Below are 20,110 nucleotides of genomic sequence, written 5' to 3' on the forward strand. Positions count from 1 at the left end.
ACACAGCAGGTGAATTTCTAGACAAACTCTTGTTGATTTTGTAGTGCACTGAGAAAAAAGTGTTTTCATTTTCTCAATCTTTTGTTCATTTTACAGTTAATCTATCTAAAAATCATTTAGTTTACTTGAGAAACAGCTCTGCGGATATTAAAACAGTAAAATTGTTGTTTCTTGAATGTGTTTTTGTCTTATTTTAAGTTACATTTTTATGATTTAATTGTTTTTCTAAGTGCTTCATTTAAAGTTTTTTACTTTATTTCTATTTTACATTTTTATCATACGTTTTTTGTACATTTTTATGATTAGATTATTTTTTCTGAGTTCTTTGTTTTGATTGCTTTTATTTTATTTTAATTTTACATGTTTTATTATTTTACTTTTTCATGTTTTTGTTAGTTTGTTTTTATTATTTTAATATTTCATTTTTAACATTTAATTGTTTTTGGTAGGTGTTTTAGTTTGATTCTTTTATTTTAAAATTATTGATTTTTACATTTTTATGATTTTATTTTTTGTTTTTATTTTAAATGTTTTATTTTTTTATAATTTTACATTTTATGTTTTTTTAATGTTTTGTTTATTTTAATTTTACATTTTATGATTTTATTTTTTAATTTGAAATGTTTTATTTAAATTTGACGTTTTTATGATTTAACTATCGAGGAGTTATTCACTCCCTGTGTCGTTATTTCCCATTATTTTCCAAATCAACCCTTTTGCCCCTTATATTATTATAAAATAACAAAAACACAGATTGTTTTGATGTAGATATGACAGGTGAATATTATATATTCACAAAGTTGTAGAAACTCTGGCGTCTCAGAAGGACATTTTGACTATTAATGTGAATATGTTAATGTAGTGTGAAAAATTATGCTATTATTAATGAACATTTTTGTCTTGTTTTCCAACTCCAACTTATTTTCCTTGTCTCTTGAATATACATGTATTTTTTAGTTTAAGTTAAAAAAGTAACCAAAAAAATTTAAATCTGCCATGCAGTATAACAAAATACACACATTAAGTTAAAAATCTATAAAAAAACAAGCCTTAATACAGTAAATTATGCAGTATTGATTTTCAAGGATTTTGAGATATTTTAACTTGAAAACAAGTCAGAAAATACTCGTTATAAACTTGACTCAAATATTTCTGCAGTGTGACCACGACTGACTGTCAACCTCCAAAAAGGACAAAACACCACAAAAGCATCATAACAGTCAGTGGTGCATGTGATCTGGACTGCTTTTAGGGTGTTTTTGGAGTTTGACAGTCATGGTAATTATTAAACAGTCGATATACTGTATGACAAATATCTTCGTGAACAGTCTCTCTATTTGTGTTGCACAGAAAACTAAAGACACGAGGGTGAATAAATAATGACAGCATTCTCATTTTAGTTAAACTGTGTCTTTAAATCATCAGTTTTTCTTAGAGTTTGTAATGTGTGTTTTGGGTTTAATGCCTGATATCTGGAGAGCTTGATGTTCTCGGTGGGAAATTACAGTTCATTTGAGCCCTGTGTTTACAGGTCAGCGCTCGTAACCTGTGTAACGTCACGTTGAGATTTGCACGGCTCTCACGGCTCTGTTCTCTCTCAGCAGCAACATCTCAGTGTTTGGTCTCGCGGCCGAAGCCAAAACAGGCCACCGCGCAGCTTCCCGCTTTTAGCCTGCTTTGCCTCGAGGACAGAACATCTCATCGAGGCTTTAGAAAAGGGTTTGGACCCATTCATTGGAGCTTTTCCCTTTTGAAGGTCCATTAGAGTCTGAATAAATATGAGTGCACATGAGTGATGAGAACACCATTGGTGTGAAATGAGACAAAAACAGCAGAGGAGGGACCGGGATGGAAGAGAGAGACTTCCGTTCACTTTGAGAAGATCAGAAAACCTGAGAGGTTCAGACATCACTATCAGTAAAGTTCCTGTAGAGCAGCAGAGACGGAGCGAGTCCAGCGCAGTTCCTGTACGTCTCATGATATCAGAGTTTTTGAATGAAAGAGGTTAGACGTATCTTAGACACTTCATGGCTTCATGTGAAGCGAGTGAATTAAAGAAAGGCCTCAGAGGAAGTTTTCTCATCTGCTGAACTGTGAAATTAACTACAGAATGTTTGCTCCATGAAATGCCTTGATAAGTGCAGTTATTTTTACTGTTAATGCTGCTTTAAAGTTTAAAATAGTTGTGAAATCTTGATGTTTTACAGAGAAAGAGATGTGTTGTTTGCTAGGTGGTTGCTATGCAGTTACTAGGGTGTTGCTGGGATGTTCTGGGTGGTTGCTAGGGTGTTGTTGGTTACTAGGTGGGTGTTATGCTTTTGCTTGGCTGTTTCTGGGGCATTCTAGGTTGTTTCTAGTGTGTTGCTTGTTGCTAGCATGTTGCTAGGGTGTTCTGGGTGGTTTCTACAGTGTTGCTCGTTACTAGGTGGGCGCTATGCTGTTGCTAGCGTGTTTCTGGGGTATTCTAGGTTGTTTCTAGTGTGTTGCTAGGGTGTTCTGGGTGGTTTCTACAGTGTTGCAGGTTACTAGGTGGGTGTTATGCTGTTTCTAGGGTGTTTCTGGGATGTTTTGAGTGTGTTGTTGGTTGCTAAGTGGTTGCTATACAGTTGCAGGGGTATTCTGGGTGGTTCCTAGGGAGTTGTTGGTTGCTGGGGTGTTCTGGATGATTCTTAGGGTGTTGCTGGTTGCTAAGTGGTTGCTATGCTGTTGCTGGGTGGTTCCTACAGTGTTGCTGGTTACTAGGTGGTTGTTAAGCAGTTGCTAGGGTGTTGCTGAGGTGTTCTTGATGGTTCCTAGGTTGCTTGGTGGCTGCTGTGCAGTTGGTAGGGTGTTCTGGGTGGTTCCTAGGGTGTTGTTGGTTGCTATGCTGTTGCTGGGTGGTTCCTAGGGAGTTGTTGGTTGCTTGGGTGTTCTGGGAGGTTCCTACGGTGTTGCTGGTTACTAGGTGGTTGTTAAGCAGTTGCTAGGGTGTTGCTGAGGTGTTCTTGATGGTTACTAGGTTGCTTGGTGGCTGCTGTGCAGTTGGTAGGGTGTTCTGGGTGGTTCCTAGGGTGTTGTTGGTTGCTAGGCTGTTGCTGGGTGGTTCCTAGGGAGTTGTTGGTTGCTGGGGTGTTCTGGGTGGTTCCTAGGGAGTTGCTGGTTGTTAGGTGTTTGCTGTGCAGTTGCAAGGGTGTTGCTGGGGTGTGCTGGGTGGTTGCTAGGGAGTTGCTGGTTGCTAGGTGTTTGCTGTGCAGTTGCTAGGGTGTTGCTGAGGTGTTCTAGATGGTTCCTAGGTTGCTTGGTGGCTGCTGTGCAGTTGGTAGGGTGTTCTGGGTGGTTCCTAGGGGGTGTTGTTGGTTGCTATGCTGTTGCTGGGTGGTTCCTAGGGAGTTGTTGGATGCTTGGGTGTTCTGGGAGGTTCCTACGGTGTTGCTGGTTACTAGGTGGTTGTTAAGCAGTTGCTAGGGTGTTGCTGAGGTGTTCTTGATGGTTACTAGGTTGCTTGGTGGCTGCTGTGCAGTTGGTAGGGTGTTCTGGGTGGTTCCTAGGGTGTTGTTGGTTGCTAGGCTGTTGCTGGGTGGTTCCTAGGGAGTTGTTGGTTGCTGGGGTGTGCTGGGTGGTTGCTAGGGCTCAAAGGTATCCAGTGGATTTCAAAGGACTGATCTGGACTGAATATGAGTTGAGCTCTGTGAGCATGTGTCATGATGTTAATTAGCACAGAAAACATTTCCAGCTTTTGAAAACAAGCAAAAATCACATTTACAGTAAGAGTTACTTTGGGGGGAAGACAATTACACTGAGACAAACATTAAAAACAAACAGTGAAGCCGCAAGCATATCCATACTCTCTATCACTGGCGTGTAAAGCTGCTAAACCCAAAGCTGAGTTTTCTGTGGAAACGGACAGTAAATGCTGATGGTTGAGCTTAACTATCGAACCCAAAATATTCAGCTAAAATAGCATTTATATTACTTTATATGATCTTTGTGTGAAATGTTACTATCATAATGCGAGTCAGCATTGCAGAAACCCTCTCTAGAGTGTAAAATAAATGTTTTCTGATCATTAGTTTCTTCTGTGTATAGCTGCATACGGGTTTTGTGGTCTGTGTGTTTTGTTATTATGATTTTTGAGGTTTAATGTTTTCAAACATGAGGGTTTTCTGAGAAATACGAGCCGCGTCACAGTGTTTTACCGCGGTAGATGTGCTGCAGGCAGGTTTAGGGTTGCGGTAAATCAGCGTCTGTTTAAGCCTCGACTCGATGCTCACACACTCCAGAAAGCTTTTTAAGTCTTAACCTGAACACTGTGTTTGGATGTGAGGAATGTGTGTGTTTGTGTCTGGATCATATGTTTCCGCCACACAGCACACATTTATACAGCGTGCTGGAATCATCAAAACAACTTGAGCCCGTAAAGTGCATTTTAGCTTTTAGACTGAGTCATAAATACACATATACGCACGTCATACGATAATCAGACGTTTAACTGCATGACAGTCAACATTTGTCTTTCCAAACTGGATATAGGCTGGGATCAGGGAGACATTCAGTTACAGTCAAAGAGAAATATCATATCATACACTAAAATGTGTGATGCTGTAAAAAAAAAAAAAAAAAAATTTAAAAAAAACTTTCATAAATCAAGACACATTTGCTTGAGAAGATATAAAGTCTTGTTTTCTGAAAAAAATTCCCGAAATGAAGTGAGTTTATGCTTTAAACAACAACAAATATCAGAAAAATCATCTTAATTCAAAAGAAAAAGCAAAACTTAGTATATGCTTCCTGTTTAATTCAATTCAAATTCAGGAAGTGAACTAGAATTTCAAACACATTCGGACACAAAGACTATTTTAAAGCAGCATTAAATTAAGCATTTCCTTTTCTAGAGTGTGTGCATTGAAAAAACTGTACTGTACTGTACGACATTAATATTTTCTATATTGATTTTTACAGGTGTTTTACCTGTATTTTGAATTTTGCAGAGCATTGTGTTGTGTTATAAAGTTAACAGACATGTCCATAAAATTAATGGATAATGTCTTGGTAGAAAATGACCAGTACTTTTATTAGTAGTAGTAGTGTTTTTTTTTAATTATTTATTAAAAAAAAAAAAAAATACACCTCAGTACAACTATTAAAAAATTATTACATTAACTTTTAAATTAACATTTACTTTATAAGAAAAAAATATAGATTTTTTTAAGCCTGAAAATGTATCAGAAGTCCCTATAAAATGGATTAAAATAAAGTGAGTTTTTGCTTAAAACAAGAAAAAATATCTACCAGTGGATTAAGAAAAATAAACCTGTTTTTCCTTTGATTTGTTGATTTTTCTGACTCCATTGGCAGATCATTCACACAATAAACTCACAGTTTGTGTCTGTGTGTGTACTTGTTTTGATTATACTCCTGTGTGTGTGTGTGTGTGTGTGTGTGTGTGTGTGTGTGTGTGTGTGTGTGTGTGTGTGTGTGTGTGTGAGATCATGTGGAAAGTCAATGCACGGATAATTTAGTTTGTTTGGATTTCGTTTCACAAATGAGATGACCAGAACATTTTATTTGCTTTTAATTTGCAGCAGATCAGTCTGTCGTAGGCTGTGGACTCTCACGATGGACACAATAAAAGCCAGAAACATTGCAAACGTTGCATTGCTTTAAAGCCACTTTGTGTAATCGCTGCACAACAGACAAATATCTGATCAAATAATGATTGTTTCCAGACAAGTTCCTCTGGTTGTGACACTCTTCTACATGATTTCATCGTCATTTGATAAATTACTGTTTCTGTGATCTCTAATAAATGCACAAATGTCTGTTTTAAACAAATAAAGTGTAATCTACAGTGAATCTAATTTGCAAAGAAAGCAGACACTTTTGAGCTAAAAAAGAAAAGGAAAAAAGTGTCTTAAATAGATGCAGTATTACACTGCAAAAAAAAAAAAAAAAAAAACATCTCTTAGTATTGTTGTCTTTTTCCAATAGAAATATTTTACATTTTTACACTTAATTTTGATACTTTTTTTTTTCTTTAGAAAGCAAGACATTTAGCATCTCAAGTAAATGTGTCTTGATTATAAATGTTTAGATGGTGGTACTGGAAAACGTGGCAGAAATGTAATTGCATGCATCAGTTAGTGTTTTTACACTGACTCTTGGAGTGCAAATGTGCTGCAGCTGTACAGTGTTTTCTGAGTGATTAGAGCAGGTCGTGTGAGATCTTCACCTTCAGTCTGCATGTGCATAACACACTTGACATGGTACATGATGAAGGTTTGGAGGTGTGGTGATTATCTCACTCGGCATGTGGAGCGTCTGTGTTTCATCAGCCGCTCGCTGTGAGATTTCTCAGAGATGTCTTGCATTAATATGGGAATCATTTCTTCAGTACAAATGGCGTATTGTGCATTTGTGATGCTTTTTAGGAAGGAAAAATCAATGCATCAAGCCCAAGAAGACAAATGAAAAACAAATATGTGACCCTGGAGCACAACACCAGTCTTAAGTCTCTGGGGTATATTTGTAGCAATAGACAACAATACATTGTATGAGTCACAATTATTCATTTTTCTTTTTATGCCAAAAATCATTAGGATATTAAGTGATGATCATGTTCCATGAAGATATTTAGTAAATTTCCTACCGTAAACATATCAAAACTTATTTTTGATGAGTAATATGCATTGCTAAGAACTTCATTTGAACAACTTTAAAGATGATTTTCTCAATATTCAGATTTTTTTGCACCCTCAGATTCCAGATTTTCAAATAGTTGTATCTCAGACAAATATGTGACCCTGGACCTCAAAACCAGTCTTAAGTGTCAATTTTTAGTCATATTAAATCTGAATAAATAATCTCTCCATTGATGTGTGGTTTGTTAGGAGGACAATATTTGTCTGAGATACAACTATTTGAAAATCTGGAATCTGAGGGTGCAAAAAAATCTGAATATTGAGAAAATCATCTTTAAAGTTTTTGTTCAAATGAAGTTCTTAGCAATACATATTACTAATCAAAAATTAAGTTTTGATATATTTACAGTGTGACATTTACTAAATATCTTCATGGAACATGATCTTTACTTAATATCCTAATGATTTTTGGCATAAAAGAAAAATCTATAATTTTGACCCATACAATGTATTGTTGTCTATTGCTTTTGTGCTCCAGGGTCACATATTGTCCTATCATAACAAACCATACATCAATGGAAAACTTATTTATTCAGCTTTATTCAGATGATGTATGAATCTCAATTTCAAAAAACTGACCCTTATGACTGGTTTTGTGCTCCAGGGTCACATATGTGTGTTTGTTTTGTTGTTGCAGGTGAACGAGGAGACGGTGGAGAGACTGGTGCTGCAGTATCCACACATTGTGTTCAGTACAGTGATGCAGGACTGTAAGCGAACACTGGAACGAGCCTATCAGATGGGCTGGAGCCCCAACACATCCACGGCCTCCTAACACACACACACACACACACACCTGAACATGACGTCATCACAGAATCATTATCGTTACTATGCCGTTTATTCCGCCTTCCAACATTATGCACCATGAACATCAATATATATTATATGATTTGAACGCAAATATGTTCATGCACACATGATTCTGGCATGCAGCACTGCATTTATTTGCATTTGCAACCTACTGAATCGCACTAAACCCCCAAGGAGCCTAAATTTGACTCTAAAAATCGATAGAAAGAAATAAGACATTTTGTTTTGCATTTTGCATGAGGAAAAAAGTTTTTTTGGACCACATGATTTTTGCATTGTGTCATTTCCCTGCAGCTCTCATTATCGGGATTTGTTTGTTATTCTCATTATCATCAGACGTGATTTTCATTAGATTCTCATTATTGAAACACACTCATTTTACTGCAGCACAAGGGGCATTTCTGTCATTTTGTATAAAAAGAAGCATAAAATAAATACTGTACACATGGGACTATGATGTAGAAATACTACTAATTAGGTAATAATATTATTACACTGCAAAAAGTTTTTTTTTTTTTTAAATCAGTGTTTTTGACTTGTTCTACAGTACAAATATCAGGAGAGATTTACTTCAAAATCAAAATTAAGATATTAAGTCAAATGTAAAAAAATTATACTTAAAACAAGACAAAAATATCTAACACAGAAAAAAATAAACAGAAAAATTACTTAAACGAGTTTAATTTTTTTTCTGTCCAAATCGGCAGATATTTGTTCTTGTTTTTAGCATAAAGTCACTTAATTTTGATGCATTTTTTTCAGAAAATTGTACTTAATATATATATATATATATATATATATATATATATATATATATTTGGAAGCGTAATGTATCTTGATTTGCATAATGTTTAGATATTTGTACTGAAAAACAAGACAAAAATAATTTTTTGCGATTGTTTTTTATTGCATTGCATCATTGAATCTTTTATGATAAATGTCTATTTATTTAATATTAACATGCATAATGTTCCAAAAAATAGGCTTCATTTTCTTCATGCAAAGTCTATTTACTTATTTCTCTCTTGTTATTTTGGGGTAAGCTGTGGCGTCGGTCAGGTTTGTTCCCGAGCGGTTTAGTGCGATTCTCTTCTTCAGACTTCAGTTCGTTTGTCTCTTATGCATCCGAGTTCATTTAGACACGTTACACTTTGATTAGAAGTTTCACAGCCTGTATTTCTCTCATCGTTCTCCTCCTCAGCGAACACTTAGAAGTGTGAGACGAAACACTGTCGGTCCGGTCGAGCGTCATGTTAAAGTCCGCTCTGGTGGTCTGTGATGTAGATGTAGACGTGGAGACGCAGGACTTGTGTTGTTGATTTCGTTTGCTCTTGTGAATCTGTAACCCTGTGGTTTGGAGTTTGTTTTGGATGTAAACCCTTTTTATTTTAGTTTTTGTTTTTGAGGTATATCCACCATTTGGATTTTACATAACCTATGAATATTTGTGGATGTGGAGTGTGAGTGAGATTAGAGAGGTTAGTTAGTTCACTCATCTAGCCGTCTTCTGCTCCATAGCTTGCCTCATTCAGACGAGCAGGGTATTTTTCTATGCTGTCGTAGGAGCAAGAGTTTAGTTACAGCCTTGATCTTTTACTGTACGGGGATTTGACTCTATTAAAAAACACAGTTCTACTTCACCGGCTCCTGCTGTTGTTTGAGTCCAGCGAGTGTGTTTGTGTGTCTGTGTGTTGTGAGTGAGTGTGTGTGTGTCCGTGTGGGTGTATCAGTGTGTGTGTGTGTGTGTGTGTGAAGCTCACATGAAGATCAGCTGCTCATCTGTCCGTCTTCAAACACAAACAGGATCTGGATCTGCTGAATGTGACTTTAAGTTAATTTTTTTAATTTGTTGTGTTTTTGTCATTTTATTATTCGTTGTTTGAGTTTTTTTAAAATGTCCATATCATTTTTTAAATATACTATTGTAGTTTTAATATTTATTTTTTTTTTTATATTGGTTTCTGTTTTCATTTGCATTTTAGTAATTAAATGAATTCATTTTAATTTTAATAATTTAATAGTAATTTTGTTGTATTTTTGTCAAATTGGGTTTATTATTATTATTATTATTATTATTATTATTATTATTATTTTCATTTTATTTTAGTAAGTTTTTGTTATTATGTGTTTTTGTTTTTTGTATTATTTTTGTTAGATTTGTTAAAACTTTGTCTATTTACAGTAGTTTTTATATACTAATATTATTACTGTTTATATATATATATATATATATATATATATATATATATATATATATATATATATATATATATATATATAGATATAGATATATATAGATATATATACATCTCACATATTTGAATGTCTCAAATAACCAAACTTTAATAACACAAGGGCAGATCACTTGAGCGCAGCTGACGATGCTTTGAAGTGACGCTCGAGTGATCAAGAATATTCAGATCTACAAATAAGAAGCACCCATAGTGTAATTAACATTAAAATGTTTTGATATTTTTAGTTTTAGTTCATAATAACCGTATTAAAGTATTGCGTTCTGATAGCATCGTGGTGTAGTTTTGTATTCCAGGTGTGATTCTGCTGATTCACTATCAGAGTAATTCCTTCTCTGTGTGTTTGATGGAGTGAATCAGAAGAGCTTTATGGATGTGATGGTGTTTGACTCTCAGTCCTCTCATACGAGCTTCAGTTACTGCTGCAGAAACACTGAACTGAAGGTCAGAGCCACACAAACGCTTCATCAGACTCAACGGCAGGCACTAGAAGATCACAGGCACTGTGCATGCGAGACATTTCATGCTTCACAAGGCATAATTCTGCAGATTTCAAGGGTTAATTTCACTGTTTTCTTTCACTTCCTTAATTTCATGATGTGTGTGTATATATATATATATATACACACACACAGTATATGTATATACACTCCTGTTCAAAAGTTTGGATCAGTAAGATTTGTAATGTTTTTTTGAAGAAGTCTCTGCTGCTCATCAAGGCTGCATTTATTTGATAAATGCAGAAAATAAAAAATCAAACAGTAATATTGTTGAAATATTATTATAATTTAAATCAGCTGTTTTCTATGTGAATATATATTAAAGTGTAATGTATTTCTGTGATGCGCAGCTGTATTTTCAGCATCATTACTCCAGTCTTCAGTGTCACATGATCTTCAGAAATCATTCTAATATGATGATTTGCTGCTCAAGAAACATTTCTGATTATTATCAGTGCTGGAAACTGTTGTGCTGCTTAACATTTTTTTTTTTTTTTTGGAAGCTGTGATACTTATTTCAGGATTATTTGATGCAAAAAGTTAAAAAGAACAGCATTTATTAAAACTAGAAATCTTTTGTAAGAATATACACTACTGTTCAAAAGTTTGGGGTCTGTATTTTATTTATTTAATTTTTTTTTTTTAAATAAATTAATGCTTTTATCCAGCAAGGACATGTTAAATTGATAAAACGTGATAATAAAGACTTATATTTTTAGAAAAGATTTCTCTCTTAAATAAATGCTGTTCTTTTTATTCATTGAATCCTGAAAAAAAATAACTTTATATAACAAAAACCTCTAAAAATGACAAAAACAACAAAATTAAAATGACTAAAACTTTAAAATGAAAACAGAACATGTAAAAACTAAATATATATATATATATATATATATATATATATATATATATATATATATATATATATATATAGATATATATATAGAGTATGAAACAAAATTTTAAACTTTATATTTTATTTCCTATTTATTTCTAAATTCAATTAAGTATTTCTGCATCATTTTTTGAACTGACTTCACAAATTTAACCTGAATTTAAAGTACTTACTCAAGTACTTATTCAAATAAAAAAATATTTTATTGCAGTATTTTATATATAAAACATTGCATTTATGCTGCATATTTTTATTTACTTTTTAAACTGCATTTAATTTATTCTGATTTAAATAAAAAATGAAATGGTAGTGTTTTCTTTTAACATGTTTGCAAACCTGTTTTTATGGTTTTGTTTTGCCCAAAAACTCATTTCATTTAAACTGCACAAAATATGTTCAGGTAGTCAGGTAAATTGGGTAAACTTTTCTATCTTAGACTGTAAGTTATATGGCTTTAATCCAGTCTGGTTTAACTGACCCTGTGATGATTTGATGGACAGCGGCTTTGGTTCAATATTGATTATGCTGTTGATCTATTTCAGGTCCGTTTTGACTTCTTGTCCAGCGTTATTTGTGAAGGTTGAAAGCGTCTGTTTGATGTCTGATGAGAAACAGCCTTCAGAAGCCACTCAAGTAATTAGATCTCTAAATATTCATGTGGTCATTAAACTCTGAACGGGTTTGCTGAATCTCTGACCGCAGTGACCGGGAAGGACATCTGTCCTGCTGCTTTGGAAGAACATCCAAAAGTGATGCCAGTCATGATCAGAAACACAGAAGAAACTTTCACAATCTGAGAAACAGTTTGCTGTAGAAACAATTTCCAGTCAGAATCTGCTTATACATTTAAACATGCTCTCTTTCTAAATAAATATAGCATGTTTAAATAATGTGATTTATCTTCAATAATGTGATTTAAAATTCTTCTTGCTATTGCTAAAAATTACCTTTTTTGTTTTTACTGCCTTCAGCTATTCTGAATTAAATTAATTAATTTATAAATACTTTTATTATAGTATTTTATATATAAGCATTGCATTTTTACGATCTTTAATTGTTGTTAAAAATTTAAATTGTAAAGTACGTATTACTATGTAAGCACGTTATTAAAGTATTTCTACATTATAGAATTTTTAACATAATTTTTTTTTCAGTTATGCTGATTTAAATTAAAAATTAGGTAACGCTTTACAATAAGGTTCATTAGTTAACTACTTTAGTTAACATAAACTAAGTATGAACAATACTTCTACAGCATTTATTAATCTTTTTTAATGTTAATTTCAACATTTACTAATGCGTTATTAACTAACTAACGATGAACGACTGTGTTTTCATTAACTATCATTAACAAAGATTAATAAATATTGTAATAAATGTTGTGTTTGTTCATGTTAGTTAATACATTAACTAATGGAACCTTATTGTAAAGTGTCACCAAAAATAATTTAATTAATTATGCTTATTTAAAAGTTAATTTAAAATTAATTTAATTACGTTTTATACTTTGACTTTTTCTTGTAAAAAAATAAATAATTGTATGTATTTTTTGAAATGCCTTCAATTATGCAGATTTAAATAAAAAAAATAATTAATGCTTATTTAAATAAAAATAGTTTTATTGTTTTTTGTATAATATAATGTATCATATTTAATAGATGTTCTATTTTTTTCTAAAAAAAAAGAAAAAAAAAAGCAATACAACAGAACAGTAATGTAATTGTTCATTTTAGTTGATGCATTAACTAATGTTGACGAATAAGAAGTGTTTTACAATAACTTCATTGTTTCCCAGCAGATTTCATATGGTTGATGCTTTGAGCAGAATCCCATGATGTCAGACTCTTCAGTAAGACGTTCTTGTAAGCGATCGCCACTGTCATCTGCGTTTAATACGCCACACGCCGTTCCTGAAGGCCAAATTGAGGGCTTTCAGAAATCTAGTTAGCTTTGTTTACCGACCTTTCCATCAGTCCGAGCGTCCCGTCAGCAGACAGCATGTTATCAAGCACTGTCAACATCTCTACACATACATCAATACATCTGACCTTCTGTGTTTTCACTGGATCTTCAGACACCAGCATCTGCACACATCTGTTTGGTGGTGTTATATCTGCTGCACGATGAATTTCATTGCAAAATACACATAAGAAGCACTGATCTAGACGTCTGTCCTTGGGTTTGAGTTACAAATAATGATTGTCGTGAATAACAGTATTCAGATAACAGATCTTTTGTTGTTGATGTTAGGAGTCAAACTACAGTATTTTTGCACAAATAAATTTGCCGCATGATAATATTGGTAATTATTATAAAGTATTTTTAAATTATAAAAAATATATAAAATTATAAATGCAACACTTTTGTTTTTGCCCCCATTTTTCATGAGCTGAACTCAAAGATCTAAGACTTTTTCTATGTACACAAAAGGCCTATTCTCTCAAATATTGTTCACAAATCTGTCTAAATCTGTGTTAGTGAGGCACTTCTCATTTGCCGAGACAATCCATCCACCTCACAGGTGTGGCATATCAAGATGCTGATTAGGCAGCATGATTATTGCACAGGTGTGCCTTAGGCTGGCCACAATAAAAGGCCACTCTAAAATGTGCAGTTTATCACACAGCACAATGCCATTGACGTCGTAAGTTTTGTGGGAGCATGCAGTTGGCATGCTGACTGCAGGAATGTCCACCAGATCTGTTGCCCTGAACTGAATGTTAATTTCTCTACCATAAGCCGTCTCCAAATGCGTTTTAGAGAATTTGGCAGTACATCCAACCGACCTCACAACTGCTGACCACGTGTAACCACACCAGCCCAGGACCTCCACATCCAGCATCGTCTGAGACCAGCCACCCGGACAGCTGCTGCAACAATCGGTTTGCATAACCAAAGAGTTTCTGCACAACCTGTCAGAAACCGTATCAGGGAAGCTCATCTGCATGCTCGCATCCTCATCAGGGTCTCGACCTGACTGCAGTTCGCCGTCGTAATCGACTTGAGTGGGCAAATGCTCACATTTGATGGTGTATGGCACTTTGGAGAAGTGTTCTCTTCATGGATGAATCCTGGTTTTCACTGTTCAGGGCAGATGGCAGACAGTGTGTATGGCGTTGTGTGGGTGAGCGGTTTGCTGATGTCAGCGTTGTGGATCGAGTGGCCCATAGTGGTGGTGGGGTTATGGTATGGGTAGGTATATGTAATTGATGGCATTTTGAATGCACAGAGATACCGTGACGAGATCCTGAGGCCCATTGTTGTGCCATTCATCCACGGCCATCACCTCATGCTGCAGCATGATAATGCACGGCCCCATGTTGCAAGGATCTGTACACAATTCCTGGAAGCTAAAATCATCCCAGTTCTTGCATGGCCAGCATACTCACTGGACATGTCACCCAATGAGCATGTTTGGGATGCTCTGGATCTGCGTATACGACAGCGTGTTCCAGTTCCTGCCAATATCCAGCAACTTCACACAGCCATTGAAGAGGAGTGGACCAACATCTCACAATCAACAACCTGATCAACTCTATGTGAAGGAGATGTGTTGCACTGTGTGAGGCAAATGGTGGTCACACCAGATACTGACTGGTTTTCGGACCCCCAATACAGTAAAACTGCACATTTTAGATTGGCCTTTTATTGTGGCCAGCCTAAGGCACACCTGTGCAATTATCATGCTGCTCTAATCAGGGCATCTTGATATGCCACACCTGTGAGGTGGAGGGATTATCTCGCCAAAGGGAAGTACTCACTAACACAGATTTAGACGGATTTGTGAACAATATTTGAGAGAAATAGGCCTTTTGTGTACATAGAAAAAGTCTAAGATCTTTGAGTTCAGCTCATGAAAAATGGGGGCTAAAACAAAAGTGTTGCGTTTATTATTTTGTTCAGTATATGTAAAATGAAATGTACATTTATTTTACTTCAAATAAACAAATTCAATGTTAATCAGCATGAATAAAAGCTATTAAAAATACTAGAATGCAGAAGTATTTTACATTTATTTTTAATTGCGCAAATGTCCAATGAAATTGTTCATTGTTATCAATATTTGTTGCTTTGGTGTACCATGTTCAGCGTCCTTGAGCTTGGGAAAGGCGCTATATAAATTAAACATATTATTATTATATTAATGAGAAATAAGATAAAATACAATATTTATATATAAAATAAATACTATAATAAAATTATTTTAATTCAAATAAGCATAAATGAACATTTAAATCAGCATAATTGAAAACAGTTAAAAAACATATTAGGATGCAGAATTACTTTACCATGTAATTTTTAACACAAATAACACAGATATACAGTAAAAATATAATGTTTATGTATAAAATACTATAATGCTATTTTTTTACTATTTTTAAATAAGCATAATAACTGCATAATTTAAGTCAAAAATACAAGTACTTTATTTTTACAATAAATAAAAATATACAGTAAAAATGCAATGTTGTATATCAAATGCTATAATAAAATTATTTTTCCTTAAAATAATCTTAAAATAAATTATTTTAATTTTAATCAGCTTAATTAAAGGTGGTTAAAAACAGTACTACTAACTCTTAAATAAATTACCAATTTATGCTTATTTAAATTGAACATTTTAATTTTATTAAATGATATTGTTATAGTATTTTATATATAAACTTGTATTTTTTTACTGCACATCTTTCTGCAGTTCATCTGTGTATCGTGTGCCGCAGCTTTTTTTCACTCCGGGTTTGTAGGCTGTTCTTGGAACGTGAGGAATGTTTTCCAGACATTTTTCTGGTCATGTTGGTTCATATGCTGTAAATGTGCTCTCTGAGGCTCTGTGTATTTAGACCAAACCGTTTTACTCTGGCTCAGATTCTCGACTCTAATGGATGTTCCCCGAAATTCACCTCTGACTTTAGCAAAACCAGAGTTTTCCCGCAGCTCTGGAAATCCTGTGTGTCAGTGTCAGGACTCTGGGATTTAACCATCCAACAGAAACAAGCGTCTGTCTTTTCTCTTCATGTGTGCTTGTGTTTCACACACAGTATATGAGCAAAAACTCAGACATGAGGATGAGGAGATGTTTGCAACAGATTTCAAGATATAGCGGAGCATTGTTGAGAGTATAAATAATAAAAAAAAATATTAAATGTTATTTTCGCTAGCACCTTTAAAAGTTACATCTCAGCGCTTTACAAGAATAAAACAAAAATGTATTCAAATACAAAATGAAAAGATTCTATCAAAACAATTTGTCTTATGTTGCAAAGGTACATTGTATGAGTCAAAATTATCCATTTTTCTTTTATGCCAAAAATCATTAGGATATTAAGTAAAGATCATGTTCCATGAAGATATTTTGTAAATTTTCTAACCGTAAACATATCAAAACTCATTTTTGATTAGTAATATGCATAAGCAACTTCATTTGAACAACTTTAAAGATGATTTTCTCAATATTTTGATTTTTTTGCACCCTCAGATTCCATATTTTCTAATAGTTGTATCTCAGACAAATATTGTCCTCCTAACAAACCGTACATTAATTGAAAGATTATATATTCAGCTTTCAGGTGATGCAGAAATCTCAATTTCGAAAAATTGACCCTTATGACTGGTTTTGTGCTCCATGGTCACATTTCTCGGAGACGCTATATTGTTTGTTATATTTGTCTTTTTAATCTCAAGTCACTTTATTTTCTGTTGTTTATGCTTATACAACATTGCAAAACCCTTACGAAAAAGAAGTTTATTCAAGTGTGCTATTAGTATACTTATTTTAAACTAAAAATAGGAAAGTATACTTTTAGTTTACTTTTTATGTACTTCTCAGGAATGGGCTTTATGTTTTTTTACTTCTAAGATATATACTTATAATGACAATTAAGTATACTTGACTTATACTTACAAAAAGTCAAAATATACTTGAACTTTACTTAAGTATACTTAATAAAATAAACTTGAAGTATAATACTTTTTGGTAAGGGACTACAAAACGTAGAGTAAAATATTATTTAATTAATATCCCGTAGCTCATATGTGACATCATGGGTTTGATTCCCAGCCAATGCATGAGCTATAGCTTGAATGCAGTGTATTTTGCTTTGTATAAAAGTGTCTGCCAAATACATAAATGTAAATAATCATCTTGAATAGCATGATTTTGTGTGATCTCTAGGCCTTTTGCTGTTCTGTATCAAATATAAAGTTTTAAGATTATCTGATCCATGCATGTAAACAATATGAATCATATACAGTAAAATAACATCATAGTCCGTCCTTCTGTCGTTCTGCAGACTAACATCTTTGATTCGCAGGATAAATGATAGCTTCAGCAGCTTTAAAGAGATCCATTCAAGTGTGAGACTCTTGCGGTTATTTTAATCAGGCAGGTAAAGTCATTCATCACAAAGGTTAATGAATATCTCGCAGCGCATTGAAATGCTTTACAGTATGCTGACATTTGTTGCTCTTTTCCTTTTCCTTTTGTTTCTTCTCTATAAATGGAAAAGCGTGTGAAAATGGCTTTGTTTTAATGCAGGACGGGTCGCTCGTATGCAGATTTGGGCACAGATGACATTTCAAAGCACTTATTTGTGCAAATCTTTGTTTTAGATGGTAAAGGTCACAGAATGAGACCCACTTTCTTCATTTGAATAGAACATGAGGAAAACATGCAAAACTCGTCACCACACCGGAGCGTTGACCAGCCATTAGAGATGTGTGTGTGTGTGTGTGTGCGCGCGCATGCGTGGGCATGTGGGCATGCGTGTGTGTGCATGCATGCATTATTGTGTGTGTGTGTGTGTGCGTGTGCATGTGTGCATGTGTGTGCAGTATATTTTGGGTAGGAATTTGCACCCAGAAGTGATTTAAACCAAACTAAAACAACTTTTGGGGACAGCTGGGAACATCCTTGTGAAAATGGTATATAAATAAAATAATTAAAAAAAACTGAATTATAAAAACGCTGAAAGTTTTCTATTAGAGTGTGGGATTATGTGTGTGTACCATGTTTAGTGGACCAGTTTGTACCTAAATCTGAACTGTATCTTTTGCGGATGTCCAAAGTTGTAGAAACTGTACAAAAATAAAGTGAATATTTTTTTTCTAATTGTAAAAATTGTTATATTCTGTTAGCGTCCTGGTGTGGCTTGCGGTGTATTTATAGGCAGCTGTATATGTGTATTTTTTTTTTTTTTTACCTGTGTGGAATATTTTTTTTTTTTGTTTGGGTGTTATTTATGATTTTTTGTTATGATTATTTACTAATATAGTTTTTATTAATGTTTTTGAATGAGATATATCTCTTTTATTATATATATATATATATATATATTATATATAGATATATATATATATATATATATTCAGCTTTCATTTTAATGTTGGTTGTTTTTTGTCACTTTGTTATTTGCTTTTGTTCTCTTTTTAATATTACTGTTTAGGTTAAATGTATTTATTTATTTATTTTGATTTTAGTTAGTGTTTTAATAATTTTACTATGTGCTTTTGTTATTTCTTTTATTTGTTTTTGTTCTTTTCAAAACATTACTATGTAGTTTAAATTTATTTAATTTCATTTTTAGTTAATGTTTTAGAAATTTTATGTGCTTTTGTAATTTTTATTAGTTTTTTTTTACTTCTTTTTTTAATTTTACTATTTGGGTTTTGTTTTATTTTTATTTCAGTTATTAGCTTTTATTTGTTTACAGTGAGTCATTTTAGTGCTTCAACTTAAATTTACTTTAGTTTGTTGTCAAGGCAATATTTAATTTGTTCTGCAAAATGTTATTCTAAAATGTATTTTATATATATATATAGCTTTAATTATATATATACATTTTTATTTAGTGTTAGTAACGATGTTTTATTTCTTGTTAAAGGAAAGTCAAGTGATTTTATGTCACCAACTGATTTTGAATGGCATCTTTATAGGTTTTATTCTGCCAGTTAATAAATGAGGGTTAAATCATCCTGTGAGAGGAAAGAGATATAACTCAGTGCCGTCATAATGAGCATCAGTTCACAATAGAGCTGAAGTCGAGAAGAGTGAAATCATGGCCTCTCCAGAACGACACCTTTAATCGCTGCTCAATCATCAGGCTTTCATATTGAAATATGATTCATCTTCTGGAAGGACAAAAAAAAACACCTTAAGAGAAGAAGCTGGATGAAAAGTCATTTAGTTTCTCTAAAACGCTCAAATTTGTGTCGCGTGCCGTGAGCCATGAATGACGTGACTCTAAAGGGGAGAGAGGGGCATGTTGTCACACATGGATATTTCTCAGGGTGGCTTTATTTATGAAGGTCAGTTTCTGTATAAACACAAACCTTAAAATCTTGACTACAAAAACAAAATCCGCTGGCCAGGAAAAAGATGACGTTCACTCAGTTATTGAGTTATAATAACTTCCCTATGTGACAACTAGCCCCACTGTCCCTCATCTCTGATGTTTATCACTGTTAACAGGACACATGAGCCATGGGCCGTTCAGTAACTGTAAATGGTGGTGAGATCGTCCTCACGTTCAACCTTACAGGAGCTTCTCTGACTGTGAATGACAATTAAAATATTAATGTTTGAGTGCAAAAATTAAGTCAAAGTCATTATCCATCAGAGGACTTTTCAATAAAAAATACCTATACTTATGTACATACAGTGAAAGTCCAAAAATGCATCTATTTTCTTTTATTACAAAACATCATCATAATTTGAACAGTAAGTGTAACTGAAAAGAGAGTTTAACAATTTTACGTGAACAAAACCTGATGATAATGACCTTCAAAATTTTAAAAACAGCATCAAGAACATCTGAACAAAAAGTCCTTTGATCAATGAATCTCACTTACATTTGATTAGTCACATAAAAAAAAAAAAAAAATCAGTCTAAAAATAGATTTCTTAATCATTTTACTTAACATTTCTTTCTTTTCAGATTTTGGTTATAATTTGTAATATATTATTATCCTTATATA

At 33.5% G+C, this 20,110-nt stretch overlaps 1 protein-coding gene across 1 annotated transcript in view; it reads left to right on the top strand.

Moving 5' to 3' along the window:
* Positions 1-8,103, top strand: part of LOC109054210 (F-box/LRR-repeat protein 17-like) — a 559,415-nt gene extending 551,312 nt beyond the window's left edge. Inside the window, exon 10 of the mRNA XM_042761560.1 lies at positions 7,315-8,103. Coding sequence (XP_042617494.1) covers positions 7,315-7,452 — 138 coding nt within the window. The 3' untranslated portion in view covers positions 7,453-8,103. The remainder of the gene's footprint in view (positions 1-7,314) is intronic.
* The last annotated feature ends 12,007 nt before the right edge of the window (positions 8,104-20,110 follow it).

This window comes from Cyprinus carpio, chromosome A8 (assembly GCF_018340385.1).
Source record: "Cyprinus carpio isolate SPL01 chromosome A8, ASM1834038v1, whole genome shotgun sequence".
NCBI lineage: Eukaryota > Metazoa > Chordata > Actinopteri > Cypriniformes > Cyprinidae > Cyprinus > Cyprinus carpio.